Raw genomic sequence first — 19,152 nt, 5'->3', positions numbered from 1 at the left:
TAGTTTAAAATCTGCAGAATTCCATATGCATTGTTGGCAGAAAATCGTATGCATTGTTATATGTGGAGCAAAGAGAAACAAGCGATTGCTGCAGATGATTATAGGCATGTTGTTACTGATCTCTGGAACATGAGTTACTGGGAAAACTCCTTGCCATGTCGGTACAAGGAGGGAATAATGTAGGTTGGAAGGGCCCTGAAGCTGTCTCTGGGTTCCTACTCCAGGCTCTGGAGTTCCATTAGAATATATTCAGATTGCTTAGAACCTTTTCTCCTTGATTTACAAATTACCCCAGGGATGAAAGGTTTGCAGCATTTTTTGGGAACTCCTGAGCAATAAGAATGAGTGAGCTCAGTGAATGTTTTCCTGTTGCTCCTTCCTCAAATCCATCAACTTCTATGGTCTTCACTGGCCCTTCCAACCCAATCTCTTCTATGATCCTGTGATCTACTAACCCAACCTCTTCTATGGCTCTGTGGTCTTTAAGGTCTCTTCCAACCCAAGTCATTATTGGATTCTATGATCTTCAAGGTTCATTGTAACCCAGTCTTTTCTATGATTCTGTGGTCTTTAAGATCTCTTCCAACCCAAGCCACTCTAGAATTCTTTGGTCTTTAAGGTCTATTCTAACCCAAGCCATTCTATGGTCTTTATGGTCCCTTCCAACCCAATTCTTCTACAATTCTATGATCATTAAGGTGGCAACTTCCAACTGAAGCCATTGTGTGATCACAGCAGTGACAGAGCAAGGAGTATGTCCTGAGCCTTTGCATCCCACAGCAGCAGTCCATGCACTGCTGCACACTTGCCTTCTCTAATAGTTGCTCTGAAATTAGATGAGAAATAAAACCAAAAAACACACACAAAAAAAAACCAACACCATTATACGTGCCTGTTAAATAGACACACATCATCCGCTACTTTCCCTTCAGCAAACCTTGTGATAAACGACTCCTTTATCAAAAGATGGGAAGAAAACGCTGGCTTCATCGGTTTGAAGGATTATGCGACACGTGTTGACGACAGAGAGCTGGAAATGAAGATTAGGATAGTGGAGAAGTTCAAAGAGCGGATCCCTGAGCTGGTGCAGAAGATCGAGAGCAGCCACGTGTTGAGAGAAGCTATGGCAGGTAAAGCCAAACTGTGTCATAAAGGAACAAGTTCAGGTATTTTCTCAGCACAGCTTCAGTTCTGAATCCACCTCGTTCAGCAAAAAGGTTGAAAGAAGTCGGTCTTTTAGGGTGAAAGGAAGTAAGACAGTAAGGTATATCTGGGTGTCCATGTATCCAGGACAATAAGCCTGCCATCAAAGGGCTGCTTAATGTGGCAGCAACATGGATAATTTTTACTTTCTTCTTGTTTTCATGTGCTCTGGTTGCAGATTACCTTATAGGCACCGTCCATCAAGCTAAAGGCCTGGAGTTTGACACAGTGCTGGTTGCAGATGACTTTGTGGACGTACCGTGTGTCAGTGGCAATAACCAGAGAAGACCTCAATTCATTATTGGTAAGGGAATACCTGTGCGTGGCACCCATCCTGACCTGGAAATGGGGAAACAAAGTGTGATGCTGGTGCTTATCTGACAAGCTTGTGCAGTTCTAGAAATCATTTGATTTTGTAGTTTCCCTCTGGCAACACAGAGAGTCCACACTTGGGATAGACACTGCTGTGAGCCATGTAGCACCCTCATGGTCTTGCTGTGCTGCTCTGCATGTCATAGAATCGCATAATTCATAGAATCATTGCAGTTGGAGAAGACCAAGCTTAAGTCCAATGCCAGCTTATCCTCCCCATGCCCACTAACCCACCTTCCTCAGTGCTACATCTTCACATTTCTTGGGCACCTCACAGGGACAGTGACTCCACCACCTCCCTGGGCAGCCCATTCCAATGCATTACCACTCTGCTGCAGGACTTCTAATCTCCAAGATATCCGTTGTCACCCCAGGAAGCCAATGAATATCATCCCATGGGCATTTGAAATTAAACACCGGTCTGTATCAACGGAAAATCATGCAGGAAAGACTTCACCTGACCCTTCCCACAGCTTTCTCCCAGGATAATTAATGACGACACAGCCAAATTAGAAGCTGTTCCTCAAAGAGCTGGTCCACCAAGGAGAGTGTTCTCATCAGTAGCTTCATGCAGATCACGCTAACCCCAGGGGTCAACCAGATGTGGTTGGCAGCCCATCTTCTTCCCCCAGGTTTGCACCCTTTATGTAGAAACAATTGGATTAGGGTATGCCGGAACCTTTGGTGATGAGAGAAGTGAAGGTCACTTGTGTAAACCACAGCCCCCTAATCAAGACTGCCATTCATTCATCGTCTCTGCTTCTGACTCACTGCCTGGCCTTGACTACACTTGTGATCTTTCCTTCCATCTAGGCATGTATCCTGAGGATGAATGGAACCTCCTCTATGTTGCAGTGACACGTGCAAAGAAATGCTTGCTGATGTCGCAGTCCCTCGAGCACCTTTTGGCATTGGCAGGGGTAAGTGAAATCCTTCCAAAGTGTTCAAAACCTGGAGCAGGGCAACGTGGGGCTCTGATAGCTTCACTTTGTGGCATGTTGCTATAAAGCAAAGCCATCATTTTGGCTAAGCAGCCCTGTGTAACAGAGAAGACATCTCATCCATCCTCCCTGCAATGAGCAGGAACTCCTCAATCAGGTTGATCAGACCCCGCTCCAACCTGACCTTGAATGTTTCCGAGGACATTTAGAGGGTCTCTTAAAACAACTTATTAAACCCAAAAAATCACCTGTTCCCATATCTCAGCTACCTGTGAATGTTATTTGGTTGTTGTTCTGCTTTTCTCATCTCCTAGGAGCACTTCCTTCGTGTGGAGCTGTTGGGTGAGGCTGTGAAGACCAGTATTGCTTGTTCTGAACAGCGGTGCCAGCAAACATTGCCATCTGACATTAGGCTGGTTGTGAAGAAGCTGCCTCTGATTCATGTATGTCCCTTCCAAACACTGTTTCTTGGTCTTGAGATTATGGTTTTCAGTCTTGAGACTTCACAGGCTGCTCTTGCCATTGGATGGCTGTCATCATTCTGAGCTATTTCCTGGGGAGGGGATAACTTCAGTGCTCAGTGAGTAAGGAGCAAGTGGCTCAGCCCTTTACTTCTGACCTCTTGAATACATAATTTCGGGGTGATGGTGCAGTTCCTACCAAGTCGCTTTGGTCCTGACCTCTCTCCTGAGTCTGTGGTCTCAAGTGGAGAGAGGTTAGGGTTTTTTCTTGTGTCATACCCCAGTTTCTCTTGGGGGATCTGCCTCACTCTGCCATTAAACATCCACCTGGGGGTGAGCAGAGCATGCCTTGCCCCTGCCAGGAGCTCTGTGTGAACTAGCAAGAGGGTGACAATCTGATTTTTGGGTCCATTTATGACTTGAGTTCCACCTTATGGCTTTGGGGATGATCTTCACCCAGAAATTGCAGTCACGTAGCACATGGTAAATCCAGTGGGTCTCCATGTCTGGGACAGGAGATAAGAGATGGCTCTGATCCATCAGCAGGGAATATGGGCTGTGATTAGAGCAGGATCCACTTCCTATCATTGCAAAGAGCCACACACGTGTATGAGAGGAGACACCAGCTGCTTGGCCATGCATCCTCTTCCTCCCCAAAGAAAACCTGCGTGCAGACATTTGCTTGCAGCTATTAAACAAACTGTCCCACAGTGGATTTCTTTGCATGGGAGGTGGTTGGGAGATACTTTGGGCACATCATTGTGCTCTTAGCTGGTCCAGTGGGTTGAGCTCAAAGCTGGGAGCAGCGGGCTGCATTCCTCCAGCCTCACTCTTTACTCAAAATTTTTTCCCCCGCAGAGCAATGGCAGCAAGGATATGGGTGGCTACCTTTGCTATTCCTGTGTGCAGAAGCGTTTTGGCACTATGACACCCCTGGCACTTCAGTAAGAGCCCATCACGTTCTAATGAAGCCTTGCAAGTCCCAGAGCCATTGCCTCATCCTAGAGATGTACTGAATGCAGGATGACAACTGTTGTCACATCCATGCTCCAAAATCAGCTTGGATTCTCCAGACCAGCTCCAAGAGGAACCATCTAGGCTGCTTATAAGGAGTGGTGAGACCTTTACTCGAACCCTGCAGGAGCTGGTCAGCATGACCTGCATCACTGCACAAATAACATGCACAATGAAAGGTCTATTGATCTATTCTCTCCATCTCCAGGAAAACACTTTCAATGACAAAGCTGCTGGGGTTTCCCTGCCTTTTCTCTCACATTGTGCCTCAGGGAAATCCTCATCCAACAAAAGGGAATCTCAGTGCTGAGAAATAACCAGAGAAACTTTATATTCCTAGAAAATGAACTTTTTCCTAGAACCTGTTTCAATGGGGACCTTTTCACTATCAGCTTTGGATTGCTGAGGAAGAAGGAAGTCATAATTTCTCCCAGCTGAATTTAAGTCATTTGCCTTACTCACAGCCAAGAGGTTTCCTTGGGCTTAATTTCTCTTTGTAGCAAAACACTGAGGGAAGGGAGGCAGCATTTGAAGAACTGCTTCCATTTGATTCCAATCTAATACAGCTGATCAGAAAGAGAACACTTTTAATACAGAGATAAAATTTGTAGGAAAAAAAGAAAAGGCTTTAATACTTTGTTTTCTTTCTCTCCCATTGAGAAGTCTTCCTGGGTTGTATTTATTTTTCAGCCATTGCAATAGCAGTGGCTCTATCAGTCAGAGGGTGGCTTACACTGCCTGTTTCATGATAACGCTTTGGTTTGTTGTCCCAGAGCCCACATCATGCACAGATGAAAACTGAAACCAGTTTAGGTAGAGACGTGATCTTGGCCTTCAGCCTGGAGCCATGAGCAGTGTTAGATGGAGGAAACTCCCACATCCTGTTGACTTCCACTGTTATTCGTGGAATGGCAGCTATTTTGTTTTCTCTCCTTTTGCTTTCGAAGCAAAACAGAAAGACTTTCTGTTTATCAAAAATGCAGATAACTTCGCCCAGAACTTGGAAGTTTGAATACAACTGCGAAGCTCTTGCAGGCACAGGACCGTGAACCTCCAGCATTCCCTTCCATCTCTTGTCCAACCATCCCATGGCACTTTGGGGTTATAGGAAACCTTGTTTTAACACGTGTCTTCACACCAAAATGCTGTTTTCCAGCTCAGACAGTCCAGAGCAATGAAACAAACACAAGGACAGGAGAAATGAGGAAGAGACACATTGGGTTGGCTTTCCAGCTGGCTGATAAAAGCCCCCTTTGCCTTCCACCTGAGCCAGATGGGTGATGATGAAGGTCACCTTGCCTTCACCTTTTGCCTCTAGAGGAGGGTGATGCTCATTTAGAGTTTGCGGTGGGTTGCTGCAGCTCTGTATTCAACCATGAGCCACCCATCCTCGTTGTCCAAAGCCAACTTCTACCCATGAAGATTATTGGTGTCCATGGTACCCATCAGTGAGGAGCTGCAATCATAGAATGTCTCCTTTCCTCTGGTTCAGTCCTACCTGGAAGACCACCAGCAGCCCTGGCTGCTACAGGGATGTGTTACACTTCAAACCAGCTCCTGTCTGTTCCAGCATTCCCACTGTCCTCCCCATCATTGTGGCTGGCAAGACACCCAACTAAAGAATCAGCCATGTGTGTATTTTTACATTATAATATATAACTTTTATATATAAAACATCAGTACAAAACCACTTGTTCTGTAGCGAGGTGGGGGTGGGGGATGAGTGAATAACAACAGATATCAGTGATGCCATAAAGCCATCAGCCTTGTCGTCAGGCTTTGGTAGTGTTTGTAGCAAATCACTCCCATGTGCAGTCCCCTGAAAGCAGCTGGCATCGGTGCCGAAATTGCCCTCTGAAGATCCCTGAGTGTGGACGAGGGGGTGACCTCTGAGCTGGTGATGGAGCTGGAGCCCTTTGCTGTGATTGTGGGTTCATGAGGGAATGACTGGAAGAGAGCAGGGAGGGAGTCAAGGTACAGTGGAGGGATATTTGGGTCTCTGCTGACCCTAAGCAGTGCTGCATTCTGTCTTTGGGGGGCAGTTTGGGGTTAAAGCATCTCCAAGGATGGGATTAGTGTCCAGCAGGCCTTGCTCCTAGCTAGGGAATGGTTTTGCTTGAGCAGCCTGACTTAAACCCCTGCACCCAAACTCCATTCTATGTCCCACAAATGTCCTTATCTGAACCACGTTGACCATGGCCACCCAGTCTGCATGAGGATGGGCTATCTATGAGTTCAGGCCACCTGTGGGTGCTTTACTAATGGCCTTGCTCTGTCCCTTGCATCCCATACTGGTAACTTTTCCAGCCCTATGTTATGCTTGGGTATTTATCCCTAATTTTGGCTCCAATTTAGAATTTCCATTGAGTTCGCGCCAAATTGAGTTGCTCGTTGAACCACACAATAGGATAACCACTCACCTCTTGGCACCAGAGTGATCTCATCCACTTATTCAGGCTGAGAAGAGCAGCTACATGTCCCTGGAGTGAAGATGCTCCATGCAAAGGGCATCATGGGGACGTGGGGACATGCCCCATACCACCGCCATTTGGGGAAGCACAGAACTTCAAGCATCCTCCTGGCTGGCCGGGCTGGCAGGTACACCAATGTGCTCTGTGCTGAGTGCTCAGCCTGTAGGGATGTCACCAGGTGGCAACATCTCATCGTTGTCTGCCGCGGTGGTGGGAGCCACCATGGGGATGGCCGTCACCGCCACCGCGTAGTTCTGCGTGTGCCTACGGATGAGAGAGGAGTGTTAACAGTGCCCAGAGGGTCTTTCCCAGCTTACAGGAAAGCAATGGGTCTTGTGGATGGGCCACACGGTGCTCAACAAACCTACATCTTCATCCTCCAGTAGCAGAATCCCGCAACACCGAAGACAAGCAGAATTGAGAGCCCTAAGGGAGAGACAAAGCAGATGATGAGCATCTTCCAATGGATGGCCAAGCTGCACCAAGAGTCAAAGCTGCATTACATGCAACTTTTGTAGTGCGTTTTCAAGGTATCTTCTTTGCCAAGGAAGGAGGTGCTGCATGCTGCCCCTCTTGGAAACATTGCCCTCAAACATGGCATAAACCTCACATAGCCCTGGTCTTTTTTTTTTGGAGGGGGGTTAAAAAAGAAACCAACAAAGCAGCTCATTCTTACCATCATCCCAGCAATACTTACCGATGGAAGAGGCCAAGGTCGGGGTGGAAACTGTTAAAGAATAAACATAAAAATACAAAAAGATTTTAGCTGCAGAGCTGGGGAAGCTTGGAAACGGGGAGAAATATCAGGGAGAATCTTATTGAAAAGGTTGATGAGAAGGGAAAAAAATGTATTGGAAAAGAGAAAGAACCCTTGGCTATAGGTTATCTCCTCACCTGCAGCGTGGTCTATGGGGATGGTTGGCAGTGGGGTTGTCCCCAGGGCTGTCCCCTCTCCTGGTGTAGGCATCTCTGGTGGTTTGGGCATTAATAGTGGCACAGTGGTGTTGGTTCCTGCAGGGGGCAGTGGTGTAAAACCTTTTAATTTAAGGCAACACAGTCTGGTCACTATGCAGTGTTTTAATTAGGATGTGGCAAAGGTGATACATCCTAGCCACTTTGAAATGGGATAATTTCCCACAGTTGAGAAGAGGGTAGATGTGGCAGTTAGGGGACATAGATTAGTAGGCATAGTGGGGTTGGGTTGATGGTTGAACTTAATGACTCTGTGATTCTATTTAGGGGCATGGCTTAGTGGGCACGGTGATGATGGGTTGGTAGTCAGTCTGGATGATCTTAGAGGTGTTTTTCAACCTTAATGATTCTATGGTTCTATTTAGGGACGTGGTTTAGTGGCACAGTGATGATGGATTGGCAGTTGGGTTTGATCTTGGTGTATTTTCCAACCTTAATTCTACAATTCTGTGATTCTATTTAATCCTGCAATTGAACTATTTTGCTTCGCACACCACAATGTTTTTGCCATATTCACCTCTTCCTCACCTCTTTGGCTTGTCCTCACAGTCGGGAGCTCAGGACTTGGTGTTTGCAGAGGTAGAGCCGGGTCCCCTTTGGGTAAACACAACAAAGACACCATCAACAGCAGCAGTAACACCCTAAGTCCTCCATCACCCCATCCCCATTGCATCCTATCCCTGGAGACACGACCACTTACGGATGCACTGCAGCTCAGTGGATGTCCAGACAGGTTTGCCTTGATCAAGGATGCATTGGATGAGGGTGGAGGTGCCGGCTTTGCGTTTGTAGCCCATCTTGCAGGTGTAGCGTAGGCTGGTGTGGAGCAACGACGTGTCGTCCGCGTTGATGATTGCATTGGCCACATCCTTGGGGCGGCCGCATCGCACCGCTGTGGAGGGGGGAAATAGAATGGGAGATGACAGCGGGAATGTCAGAGCTGCCTGGATTTGGAGCAGTCCTATGTGGAACCAGGATTTGGTTCCTCATGGGTCCCTACTGGTTCTATGATTCTGCAGTTGTATGATGTGTGGGCTTTGAAGGACCAGGTGTTGAAGCTGCAGTTATGGCCATCCCATGGACAGGAGAATGATAGGGACAGGAGCATGATGGCAATGGGGATGGGAACATGATGGCAACGGGAACAAAAGCTCACAGAATCACAGAATGACCTGAGTTGGAAGGGACCTCAAGGATCATGAAGTTCCAAACCAATAGCTCAATAGGGATGAAAGCATGATGGCAATGAGGAGAGGAATATGATGGCAATAGGGATGGATGCGTTGTGAGGGCTGGAGCCACTTCTGGGCATTCCCACCTGCTCCCGGACACACTCCAACCCATCAGCATGTAACATCACACTGACAGCAGCACCACACTATGACAGTGGCTGGTGATGGTGCCAAGGAGCAGACATTAAGCCAGGTGATGGGAGAAACCAAAGGGTATGGCCAGGTGCTGCCTCATGAGTATCCCACACTCTTCCCAAGGGCAGGAAATCCCGTAACACATGAGATTATCTGAGAGTATCAGAGTTATCTGAGAGTATCAGAGATTATCTAACTACAATTAGACAGTGGAGAATCCCCTCTATGGGGATGGATGCACAACCACCATTAGACGCCAGAGAATCCCATTTATGGGAATGCACAACAACTTAACAGATCATTGGAAGATCCCATCAATGGAAACTCACAACCACTGTTAGACACTGAAGAATCCCCCTCTTTGGGGATGCATAGCAACAATTAGCCCATAATGGTGCTTTCTGCCCCAAATCATGGTCCTGACTGAGTCACCACTGCTGGGAATGTCATTTACAGGGCAGGGCAGGAGCACAGTGCCTTCAGGGAATGCTCTTCTGTTGTTGATTTGCTGCTGAGGTCATTTTTTAGTGCTACGGAACACTCTCATTTTCCATCATATTGCAGATTTGGCAGCAAAAAAAAAAAAGGAGCGTTAAAGCTATTTTGGAGATTTTTGGAGGGCATCCAGCTTTATATTCTGCACTTCCACAACAGTTTCGCAAGCCTCACTGAAAGATCTGGGGGTTCAATATGGGAAACACACAGTACAAAATCCCATTGAGATACATCTCCTGGGGATCCATAGGAAGGAACCCCATTCAGATGAATCTCCTGGCAGTCCGTATGAGAAACATGCAGCACAAAATCCCATTGAGAAGCCTCTCCTGAGGGTCTACATGGGGAAATCCCATTGAGATGCATTTCCTGAGGGTCTTTTTGGGTCCATCGTGTTGGTCCATGATGCAGCATCCAGATCCTATGGGTCCTTACGGCTTCATGGTGCAGCATCCAAATCCTACGGGTCCTTAAGGGCTCATGGTGCAGCATCTGGATCTTAAGGGTCCTTAAGGATTTGCTGTGCAGCACTTGGATCTTCTGGGTCCTTTTGGCTTCACGGCACAGCACTCGAATCCTGTGGGTCCTTATGGATTCATGGTGCAGCATCCAGATCACATGGGTCCTTATGGGTTTGTGTGGTGCAGCCCTAGGATCCTACAGGTCCTTATGGGTCCGTGGTGCAGCCCTGGGATCCTAAAATCAACCCCAGCTTCCACAAATGCTGCTGGGAGAGCGTTGCAGGCACCCAGTGGGGGATAACTGAGGTGCACTGTGTGCACCCCATGGACACCACGAGGGGGATCTTGGCCATGTGTAGGTGCTGCATGAGCACCGGGAGGGGAATCTGGAGCCCCTATGTGAATCACAGCCACGCGAAGAGCTCCGTGACCCACCCCAGAGCGCAGTGTGGGTCCCCACTCCAATACCCACGAGGAAACCGCGGACACCCGTAGGAGCACGAATGGGACGCTCCCAGCGGCAAGCCGAGAGCTGCGGCACCGCTGTGCTTACCTCTATCGGAGGCGCTAGAGGGCAGATATAGGGCAAGAGCAGCGCAGAGCAGCAGCAGCCGATCCATGGGCGGTGGTCCCGAGCCGGATGGGGGGACTCAGCTCTCCCCGAGGGGTTCCGCACCGCCGCCCCTCCGCGATCCGCCGCCGCCGCCGGCCATGGCCTCGCTCCTTCTTCCCTCTTTCGCTTTCGGTTTCAGAGCGGGGTGATCGGTGGGGACACTTCGTCCAATGGGGAATGGGGAGGGATGGGGTTGGGGGAGGAGGGAAAGGAGGAGGAGGGCGGTGGAGGTGTGAGGGGATGCGAAGGGGGGGGATGCGGGACCCGAAAGAGGGGCGGTAACCGAAAGGAGATGAAGGACCCAAAGAAGGACATAAAGAGGGTCCTAAAGGGGAGAGGATGTAAAACTCGAGCAAAGGGGGAATACAACACCCGAAGTGGAGATGCTGTATCCAAAGTGGGGAGGATGCCAAACTCGAGGGATGCAGTATCCAAAGAGAGGATGTGATACCCAATGAGGGGATGCGGTACCCAAAAGGGGGGTGCAGTATTCAAGGGGGATGCAGTATTCAAGGGGGGATGCGGTACCCAAAGTGGTGAAAGATACGGTACCCAAAAGGAAGATGAAATACTGGAGGGAGATGCTTTACTCCCAGAGGTCGCAATAGGGTGTTATGTGAGGAGGGTGTGATACCCTAAGTGGGGATACAATAGAAAAAGTGAGAGAAGGGATGTTATTCCGAGGGGAAATCAATTATAAATCAGTGTCATCAAGAATGTCAATGGGAAGAGGGAAGAGTTTCATGTTGGGCTGGGCTGGATTGTGTTGGGGTTGGGTTGGATGGAAGGCCTCATGGATGCCAATGTCAGGGCCCTTCAGTGCCAGAGCTGGAGTTTTAAGTTGCCATCTGGAAATGAAGGCACGATCCAAGACCATGGAAGATGTCCATACAATAAATCCTCCCCAGACAACCTCATGGCTCCATGCTTTGTGTGCCTTCAAGTCCTTTTCCATTGACCACAACTCATTCTGTCTTGATGGATGGACATTGTGAATACCTTTACTACAACCAAAGGGGAAGGCTATTTGAAGGATAACTTTTCATATCCAACCAGAAATCCTTCATGGGAAGCAGCTCAATCATTGACATTTTTTCAACCTCTACGGTAGAATAGTATTGTGTTGCCAGCCAGTTGGTTGATCATTAAACCCTTCCAAATATATTTCACAAAGAGCAAAATACAAGACTGGAAACCTTGAGAATTGGTTGAGTGTTTTTCTACAAAAATCAGAGCTATCAGAGGCCTTAGTTCTCCCATCAACCTATTAAACCTAAAAACCTACCATAAGGGAGCTCTTTGTGTGCTGAACTCAATGTGTAGCATCAAAGGATCCTTCTCATTTTGCCCTACCCACCAAGACAATAACATGACCTTAGAGCATCCCTTACCCTGGGATGTAGAGATAACCTGGGCCTGAGCTTGAATTTTGTATTTTCAAAGGGCTTCACCACCCATAAAAACATAAGGGCTGTCTTTTGTAGCATATGATAAGCAATTTTCAAGCTTTCTCACCGTTGGGGAAGGTTGGAGATAAATAGCTGATGAGATTTTGCCTCGTCCAATGACTCTACTGTACTTTGCAGCTGATGTTTATTTGTCTCTCCTTGGATGGAGGAAGACTGTACTGTTGACTACAACGAGGGGAAGGGGGTGGTGGTGATGGTGGTGGTGATTATGATGACGAAGAAAAAGGAAGAAGAAAAGGAGGAGAAAGGTGGTGATGATGATAAAGAGGAGGAGAAGAAGGGGGTGATAGTAATGATGAAGACAATAAGGAAGAAAAGGAGGACAAAGATGGTGATGATGAAGATGATGAATATGAAGGATAAGGAAGGTGGTAGTGGTGATGATGATGAAGGAGAGGAAGAGGAGGAGGAGAGTGGTAGTGATAGGGATGATGAAAGAGGAGAGAGAGAAAGAGGAAGCATCCTATCTTTCCCAAAGCTGCTCCTGAGCTGGGTAAAAGGAATTGCTCCATGTTGGAGTTCAGCATGACTTTACCTCCAAGGAGATGAGGAAGACCTGGGGTTGCATGGCTCAATGGGGATCTCCGCTGGGATTTTTTTGAAATTCAACTTTGTTTCCAATTAGATTGGGAAAGTACCATTGAGACCACAAACGATGTTTCTATCTCAGAGACACTTTGGGTTTTATCCTCTGGGATTCCTGGAATTCTCTGTTTCTAAAGTTATTAGTGATAAGTGTTGCAACCTCTTCTCAAAACACAGATTTTGGTCACAAGACTTGAGTTTGTGCCACCATATCACAATCCTGGGAGAAATTAATGATTTACAATGGAATAACCAACCACAACCTAGTCTGAGCAGTCACAAGGGGTTGGACTGGATTACTTTATTGGTCTTTCCATCCTTAATGACTCCAGGATGAAAGATGGGGCTGTAACACTTCAGCTGGAGGCTTGCACAAGCTCTTATTGCCCTCCATGAGCTGTCAAAGGAAAGAGCTCGTTATGTAGTCAGAGCTTGTGGAACACTGAGTTTGATATTAGAGATGGTGCTTGACACCTTATTTTTGGAGCTCATTCTTTAATCCAACTATTACATTTCATATACTGGGTGTATTTTTAGCCTTTCTGCATCATGCCACCCAGGAGAGGATTAAGCAAATGTCAGTGCTCTGCAGAACTAGTCAGCAGCCACAACTTAACGGGTTGTATTGTAGTTTCAATGATATATACGTATTGCTATGGGAGATTATGCAGAACTATGAGTAAAAAGGGATTCAATTAGAAGACAGACTGCACCAACCATGTCTTTTTGAGTACCTGTAACTGAGGAATGCTGCCCCAAGATTTAGCTGAAGAAGATGAACTTAAAGACACCCTCTTGCTCCCACAGGAACAAAGTATTTAGAGTATGGACTTTGGCTTATGACAGCAAAATCACATTAACTAATTCAGTTCAGAGTTGAAGTTGAGGGATTCAGAAAACAAATGACAAGAATTCCTGAAAATAGAAGAAAAGCCCCAGACTGGACTCATATTTTTTGTGAATCTGTGCCTGGAGGTGTGGTACTTAGGGACATGGTTTAGTGGGATGAGTTGGGGATGGACTCGGTGGCCATAGTGGTCGTTTCCAACCTTAACGATTCTGTGATTCTATCATTTCTTTTGGGGTTAATTCCATGCACAACACTGAATGCTTCAAAGTTCCTTCTTCAGATTTAGACATACCCAGCAAAAATTGCGTCATGGAATATCCCAAGTTGGAAGAATCATCGAGTCCAACTTCCTTTACAGCTCATTCACAAAGAAAAAGCAGAAGGCTGGAGTGGCCCCAAAGAACAAATATTCCTTCTTGTTCTGCATGTTTATGCTGCTCAGAAGCATTATTGTGATACATTCAGTCTGTGCAGCCACCACTTGAACTTTCCCCAACGGAAGATTGTATGCAATCACATGAAAATAAGTGCAATTCAAGGGGTTTGTATAGATTTATCACTTGTAAGCAACAATTCAAACTTTATGCTGAAGGAACTCATCCTGTTCTTGATTTGCCTTTGCTGGGTTGCGTGCAAAAGTAGAGTCAGAAATATTCTAAGTGTAATCTCTCTACATACATTATGTGACTGAAAAGCAAAATGTGATGGCAGCACCCATCATCGTATTATCCAGATGATGCAGACTCGAGGGAATGGAGAGGTTAGCAACTCTGAATGCTCAGACAGAAGGAAAAAACTGAGGAAAATAATCCAGACAGGCAGATACGTAACCAAAAAATCAGGTCATCGTATTTCTTGTGGGTCATAGACTCATGGCATGAGTTGGAAGGGACCTCATCCCATGGAATCAGTAGCAACACAGCACTTCAGAATCAATCCATGGCATTTCCTGGGATATCCAGCCAGATAAACACACACGATACAGCTCCAAAAGCCCAAGCTGAAGGCTAACAGCTCATGCTGCTCCTTTTCAAACAGATTCACAGATGTTCTCCCAACAGCTGGTTAATTGGGTCATTGGATTATGAAATCAAGCTCTGTGGTCCTGCTGTGCTAATTAGGGCAGCTGTAGTGTATTATGCTTAGCTCTTCTGGCTGCATCCCAGTTGACTCCACATGTCACTATGACACTGTTGGAAGGAACACCTCTCATGGAGAAGTCTAGAAGTCATCTTTTCCCTTCTGTTTCTGCATGTTCTTTAGAGCAGCACTGTAAAAAAAACAGGAAATCACAAACAAAGAGAAAAGTGATTTTGATGTAAGAGCATGTAGGAAGATTCTGAAGGTGTTGGAAGGGGACCGCAGCACATTGGAGGACAGGAGGTCTGCTCCTGGGAGGCTGAGATGGTGCAGCAGTCAAAAGAGAGCAGTGGAAAGGACTAAAAGAGAGTTCAGTCATGGGGTTGGGAAGATTTCATGGAGTCATAGAATGGCTGGCTTGGAAGGGACCTTAAGGATCACAGAGCAATAGAGTGGTTGGGTTGGAAGGGTCCTTAAAGATCATAGAACAATAGAGTGGTTGGGTTGGAAGGGTCCTTAAAGATCATAGAACATGAGAATGGATGTGTTGGAAAGGTTCTTGAAGATAACTGAGTCTCAACCCTCATGCCATGGGCAGGGTTGCCAATCAGTTCAAGAAAAGGAATGATGGTGGCTATGGAGGGAGGCAAAAAGAAGAAAAATCTGAACATACAAGTGGTAAATTTGGGTGGAAAATCACTTCTTTTCATGGCAGAGAAGTTGCTGTTTGTTGGTGATGGCAAAAGAAAGGGGAGAAGGTTGGAAGTAGTTAGGAAGTAGTGCTGATAATGGAGCAGTGCACAGCTCTGAGGTTAAGAATTGCTTAATCACAGCCTTGGGAGAAGGAAAATGAATGAATGGACTGTTTTGATCGGAATATTTTCTGAATGTGAATTTCTTTTAAATATAGGAATGGAAATAGGAATAAAATAGGAATAGGAATGGAATATGAATAGGAGAGGAATAGGAATGAAAAAGAAATATGAATAGAAATAGAACAGGGATGGGAGTAAAATAGCAATGGAATAGGACTGGAATAGGAGTGGGAATAGGAATGGAATGGAGTAGAATAGGAATTGAATAGGAATTGAATAGTATAGGTATGGAATGGAATAGAGCAGGAATAGGAATAGGAATTGAATGGAATAGGAATGGAATAGAATAGAGTGGGAATAGGAATGGAATGGAATGGGAGTGGAATGGGAGTAGGAATGGAATGGAATGGGAGTGGAATGGGAATAGGAATGGAACGGAACAGAACAGAACAGAATAGGAGTAGAGTAGTTCAGGTAGAAAGGATCTACAGAGATCATTGAGTTTAACTGTCTCCATCTGTACCCACATCTGGCATTGCTCTGTCCCAGCCACAGCACTTGGCACTGAACTTCATGCTGTTGATTGCTCAATGTGGTGCCTATAGCTTGGCTGCAAGCACTGGGGGCAACATATATCAGTTCCTCCCCACTGACACGTAGCCACACTTCTTTCCCATATCCAGGGGAGGGAAAAAAACCAACTCTGGGGCCACTTGTATTTCTCATGAAGAGTTGTATCTTCCTTTGAACTTGTGCCAGGCTGGAGAGCAGCTGCAACGTGGAATAAAAGGAGTTAAGCAAAATGCCAGCTCTGCATTTCTCACCCATTTGAAGATGCATGTTGTTCAGTAAGCTTTTATAAGCCTCTCGACTGCCTAAGGAGGCTCAGATGATAAGAGCCAACAGGTCTTTGAATGAAGCAAGCACTTTCTTCCATCTGGCAGAATGAATGTAAACAGTGCTGAGGTTTCTGATGGAAGAGATTTTCTAAATCACTTTAGTGGTGACAGAAATCAGAGTTTGAGACTCTTCGCCATGCTGTTTATTTTACAGCAATAGCAATCATTCTTCATACTTAATAAACACCGTTTATCTCAATTGGAGATGTCAAAGATGGCCTGAAAAGCAGAAGATAAAGCATGGGAAAGGAAAAGCAGATAACTAAGCCTGTGGTAATGGTGACCATTTTCAGATTGTTTTCTTCTCATTCATCTTTCAATTCTAGGGGGAAAAAAAACAAAACCAACCCCAAACAAAATTAACCCATCCTTTACTCTCATCTACTCACTCTGCTATTGGAAAACAATTATATTTGAGCTTATTATCTAGGTATTCTTCAGAAGCTGGCCTTACTGCCAATGGGAGTTTTGAGCTGGACATGTCAGAAATGGCAGCTCCTCTCTTTGTTTCTTGTCTAAAGCTTCCTAACCTTCTGTCTCAGAACTGGCTGCACCTCAGCAACCCAAAAAGGAACTATGGTTAAGTATAAATATCCTCTTCCATTCCTATTCATACTCCATTCCTATTCATACTCCATTCCTATTCGTATTCCATTCCTATCCTATTTTGTTCTTATACCATTCCTATTCCATTGTCTTAAGAATGATGTCAAAACACCCTAGAGCTTTTACCTCCTTCACAGCTGGTAGCACATCACACTATTCCTTTGCTTCTTGACTGCAAAAGAGAGATAACAAGGAAGTTTAGAGGTCAATGAAAGGCATCCAATCTGTATCTCCCTCTTTCACCTTCTACTCAATAAAGAAGAAATCTGGATGACCATCTAAGACAAGACACTTGATTTTTATCTAGCTGAGATTAGGGGAGATTAATTGCAGCCTCAGATCTCAGTGTTTCAGCAAATATACTCAATGAGCAAATGTGTAACACGACTTTGGAAGGAAAATATTTGGCTCAAGAGCAGCGTTAATCTGAGAATCAGCAGAAATCCCCTGCTCCCATCCACTCACATAGCAGCAGGGCCCCAAGGGTTGGCTCAATCATCAATGTCAGCATCTGGCACCTGACTACTCCAGAAAGCACCTGCAATCATGCTCATTAATGCTTTTATCTCTCATCATTTTAATCTACCAAAGCAAGACTGCAAACAAGAGAACAGGCAGATAAAGGGAAGGGAGCAGACAGGTGGTTTGGGCAGCAAACAGCTGAAGTAAATAGGAGCCAGTTTTGCAGATAGACCCGGAGTGTGTCCAAAGAACACACTTTAGACTGAACCAACATTAAATTTGGCTAAGGAAACATTTTCTTATCCTTTTACTTTTCCTTTTGATTTTCTTTCCCTTTACTTTTTTCCCTTCCATTTTTCCTTTTCCTTTCTCCTTCCCTTTCTCCCTCTCTTTCTTCTTCTCTTTCCTTTCTCCCTTCCTTTCTCCTTCTCTTTCTCTTCTCCTTTCTCCTCCTAGTTCTCTTTCTCCTTCCCATTCCTTCCCTTTCTCCTTAGAACCATAGAATCCTTCCTTTTCCCCTTTTTCCTTTCCTTTCTCCTCCTATTTATCTTTCTTCTTCTCTTTCCTTTCTCCTTCTCTTTCTCTTCTCCTTTCTCCTCCCAGTTCTCTTTCTCCTTCCCATTCCTTCCCTTACTCCTTAGAATCATAGAATCCTTCCCTTTCCCCTTTTCCTTTCCTTTCTCCTCCTATTTCTCTTTCTTCTTCTCTTTCCTTTCTCTCTTCTCCTTCTCTTTCTCCCTCTTTCTTCTCTTTCCTTTCTCCCTTCCTTTCTCCTTTTCCTTTCTCCTTCTCCTTCTCTTTTCCTTTCTCCTCCTAGTTCTTTCTCCTACCTTAATTCCTTCCCTTTCTCCTTAGAATCATAGAATCACAGAATCCTTCCTTTTCCCCTTTTTCCTTTCCTTTCTCCTCCTATTTCTCTTTTTTCTCTTCTCTTTCCTTTCTCCTTCCCTTTCTCCCTCTCTTTCTTCTTCTCTTTCCTTTCTCCCTTCCTTTCTCCTTCTCTTTCTCTTCTCCTTTCTCCTCCTAGTTCTTTCTCCTTCCCATTCCTTCCCTTTCTCCTTAGAATCATAGAATCCTTCCTTTTCCCCTTTTTCCTTTCCTTTCTCCTCCTATTTCTCTGCCTTCTTTTCTTTCCTTTCTCCCTTTCTCCCTCTTTCTTCTTCTCTTTCCTTTTTCTCTCCATTCTTCCTTCTCTTTCTCCTGATCGTTCCTTTCTTTCCCCCTTCCCCTTCCTTTTCTCCTTCTCTTTCTCTTCTCCTTTCTCCTCCTAGTTCTTTCTCCTTCCCATTCCTTCCCTTTCTCCTTAGAATCATAGAATCCTTCCTTTTCCCCTTTTTCCTTTCCTTTCTCCTCCTATTTCTCTGTCTTCTTTTCTTTCCTTTCTCCCTTTCTCCCTCTTTCTTCTTCTCTTTCCTTTTTCTCTCCATTCTTCCTTCTCTTTCTCCTGATCGTTCCTTTCTTTCCCCCTTCCCCTTCCTTTTCTCCTTCTCTTTCTCTTCTCCTTTCTCCTCTCAGTTCTCTTTCTCCTTCCCATCCCTTCCCTTTCTCCTTAGAATCATAGAATCCTTCCCTTTCCCCTTTTTCCTTTCCTTTCTCTTTCTATTTCTTCTTCTCTTTTCTTTCTCCCTTCATTTCTCCTTCTCTTTCTCCTGGTCTTCCCTTTCTTTCCCTCTTCCTTTTCCCCACCCATCTCTTGGAGTGGTCCTCCCCTGCAGTCATTATTGGGGCCCATTCTCTTTAATATCTTTATCAACGATCTGAGTGAGGTAATTGAATACATACTCACTAATTTGTGGATGAAGTATCAATCTCCTGAGGGTAGGAAGGCCCTTCATAGGGATCCGGATATGTTGGATTGATGGGTTGAGGTGAGTGGGATGAAATTCAACAATATCAAGTGCTGGATCCTGTTGTTTGATTACAACAACCCTTTCTGAGGGTTATCCGATGGTTAAAACGTGCGTTTATTGTTTATTTCAGGGTTCAGATTCTTTACCTCAGTAGAGAAGAACAACC

The 19,152-nt window shown here is 45.6% G+C and overlaps 2 protein-coding genes and 1 long non-coding RNA gene across 32 annotated transcripts in view; 1 reads left to right on the top strand and 2 right to left on the bottom strand.

Moving 5' to 3' along the window:
• FBH1 (F-box DNA helicase 1) overlaps window positions 1-7,071 on the top strand; it is a 23,158-nt gene extending 16,087 nt beyond the window's left edge. For 18 of the 26 annotated variants that reach the window (XR_014932701.1, XR_014932693.1, XM_085511254.1 and 15 more), the window contains 5 exons: window positions 933-1,130; window positions 1,382-1,507; window positions 2,389-2,495; window positions 2,831-2,959; window positions 3,836-5,678. Coding sequence is in view for 18 of the 26 variants with exons in the window: in XM_085511254.1 (XP_085367380.1) it covers window positions 933-1,130; window positions 1,382-1,507; window positions 2,389-2,495; window positions 2,831-2,959; window positions 3,836-3,925 (650 nt within the window). In the remaining 8 variants the exon portion in view is untranslated. Of the gene's footprint in view, window positions 1-932; window positions 1,131-1,381; window positions 1,508-2,388; window positions 2,496-2,830; window positions 2,960-3,835; window positions 5,679-6,346 lie in introns of those variants that run through there. The other 8 variants (XR_014932731.1, XR_014932671.1, XR_001553976.3 and 5 more) reach the window with 4 other exon arrangements.
• On the bottom strand, window positions 1,405-2,922 carry LOC146762220 (uncharacterized). Its single transcript, XR_014932808.1, has 2 exons — window positions 2,786-2,922; window positions 1,405-1,542 (listed from the first exon to the last, which is right to left on the bottom strand). It is a non-coding gene; the product is annotated as an uncharacterized LOC146762220 (long non-coding RNA).
• LOC107311644 (uncharacterized) lies at window positions 4,550-19,152 on the bottom strand. Of its 5 annotated transcripts, none has more exons than XR_014932801.1 (10): window positions 18,919-19,152; window positions 16,801-16,846; window positions 10,311-14,544; window positions 8,135-8,326; window positions 7,963-8,028; window positions 7,357-7,473; window positions 7,160-7,189; window positions 6,831-6,888; window positions 6,412-6,726; window positions 4,550-5,938 (listed from the first exon to the last, which is right to left on the bottom strand). XR_014932801.1 is itself a non-coding variant. In XM_085511549.1 (9 exons), exons 3-9 carry the CDS (start codon window positions 10,375-10,377, stop codon window positions 6,618-6,620), a joined length of 639 nt encoding a protein of 212 aa, XP_085367675.1. In that variant the 5' UTR covers window positions 10,378-14,544; window positions 16,801-16,846; window positions 18,923-19,152; the 3' UTR covers window positions 4,550-6,617. The 5 variants fall into 5 exon arrangements, 1 of the variants encoding a protein (XP_085367675.1); XR_014932800.1 differs by having other exon boundaries at window positions 18,923-19,152; XR_004309269.2 differs by lacking the exon at window positions 16,801-16,846.

This window comes from Coturnix japonica, chromosome 1 (assembly GCF_054131305.1).
Source record: "Coturnix japonica strain WE chromosome 1, WE-NBRP24, whole genome shotgun sequence".
NCBI lineage: Eukaryota > Metazoa > Chordata > Aves > Galliformes > Phasianidae > Coturnix > Coturnix japonica.
This window is presented reverse-complemented; position numbering and strand designations above follow the sequence as displayed.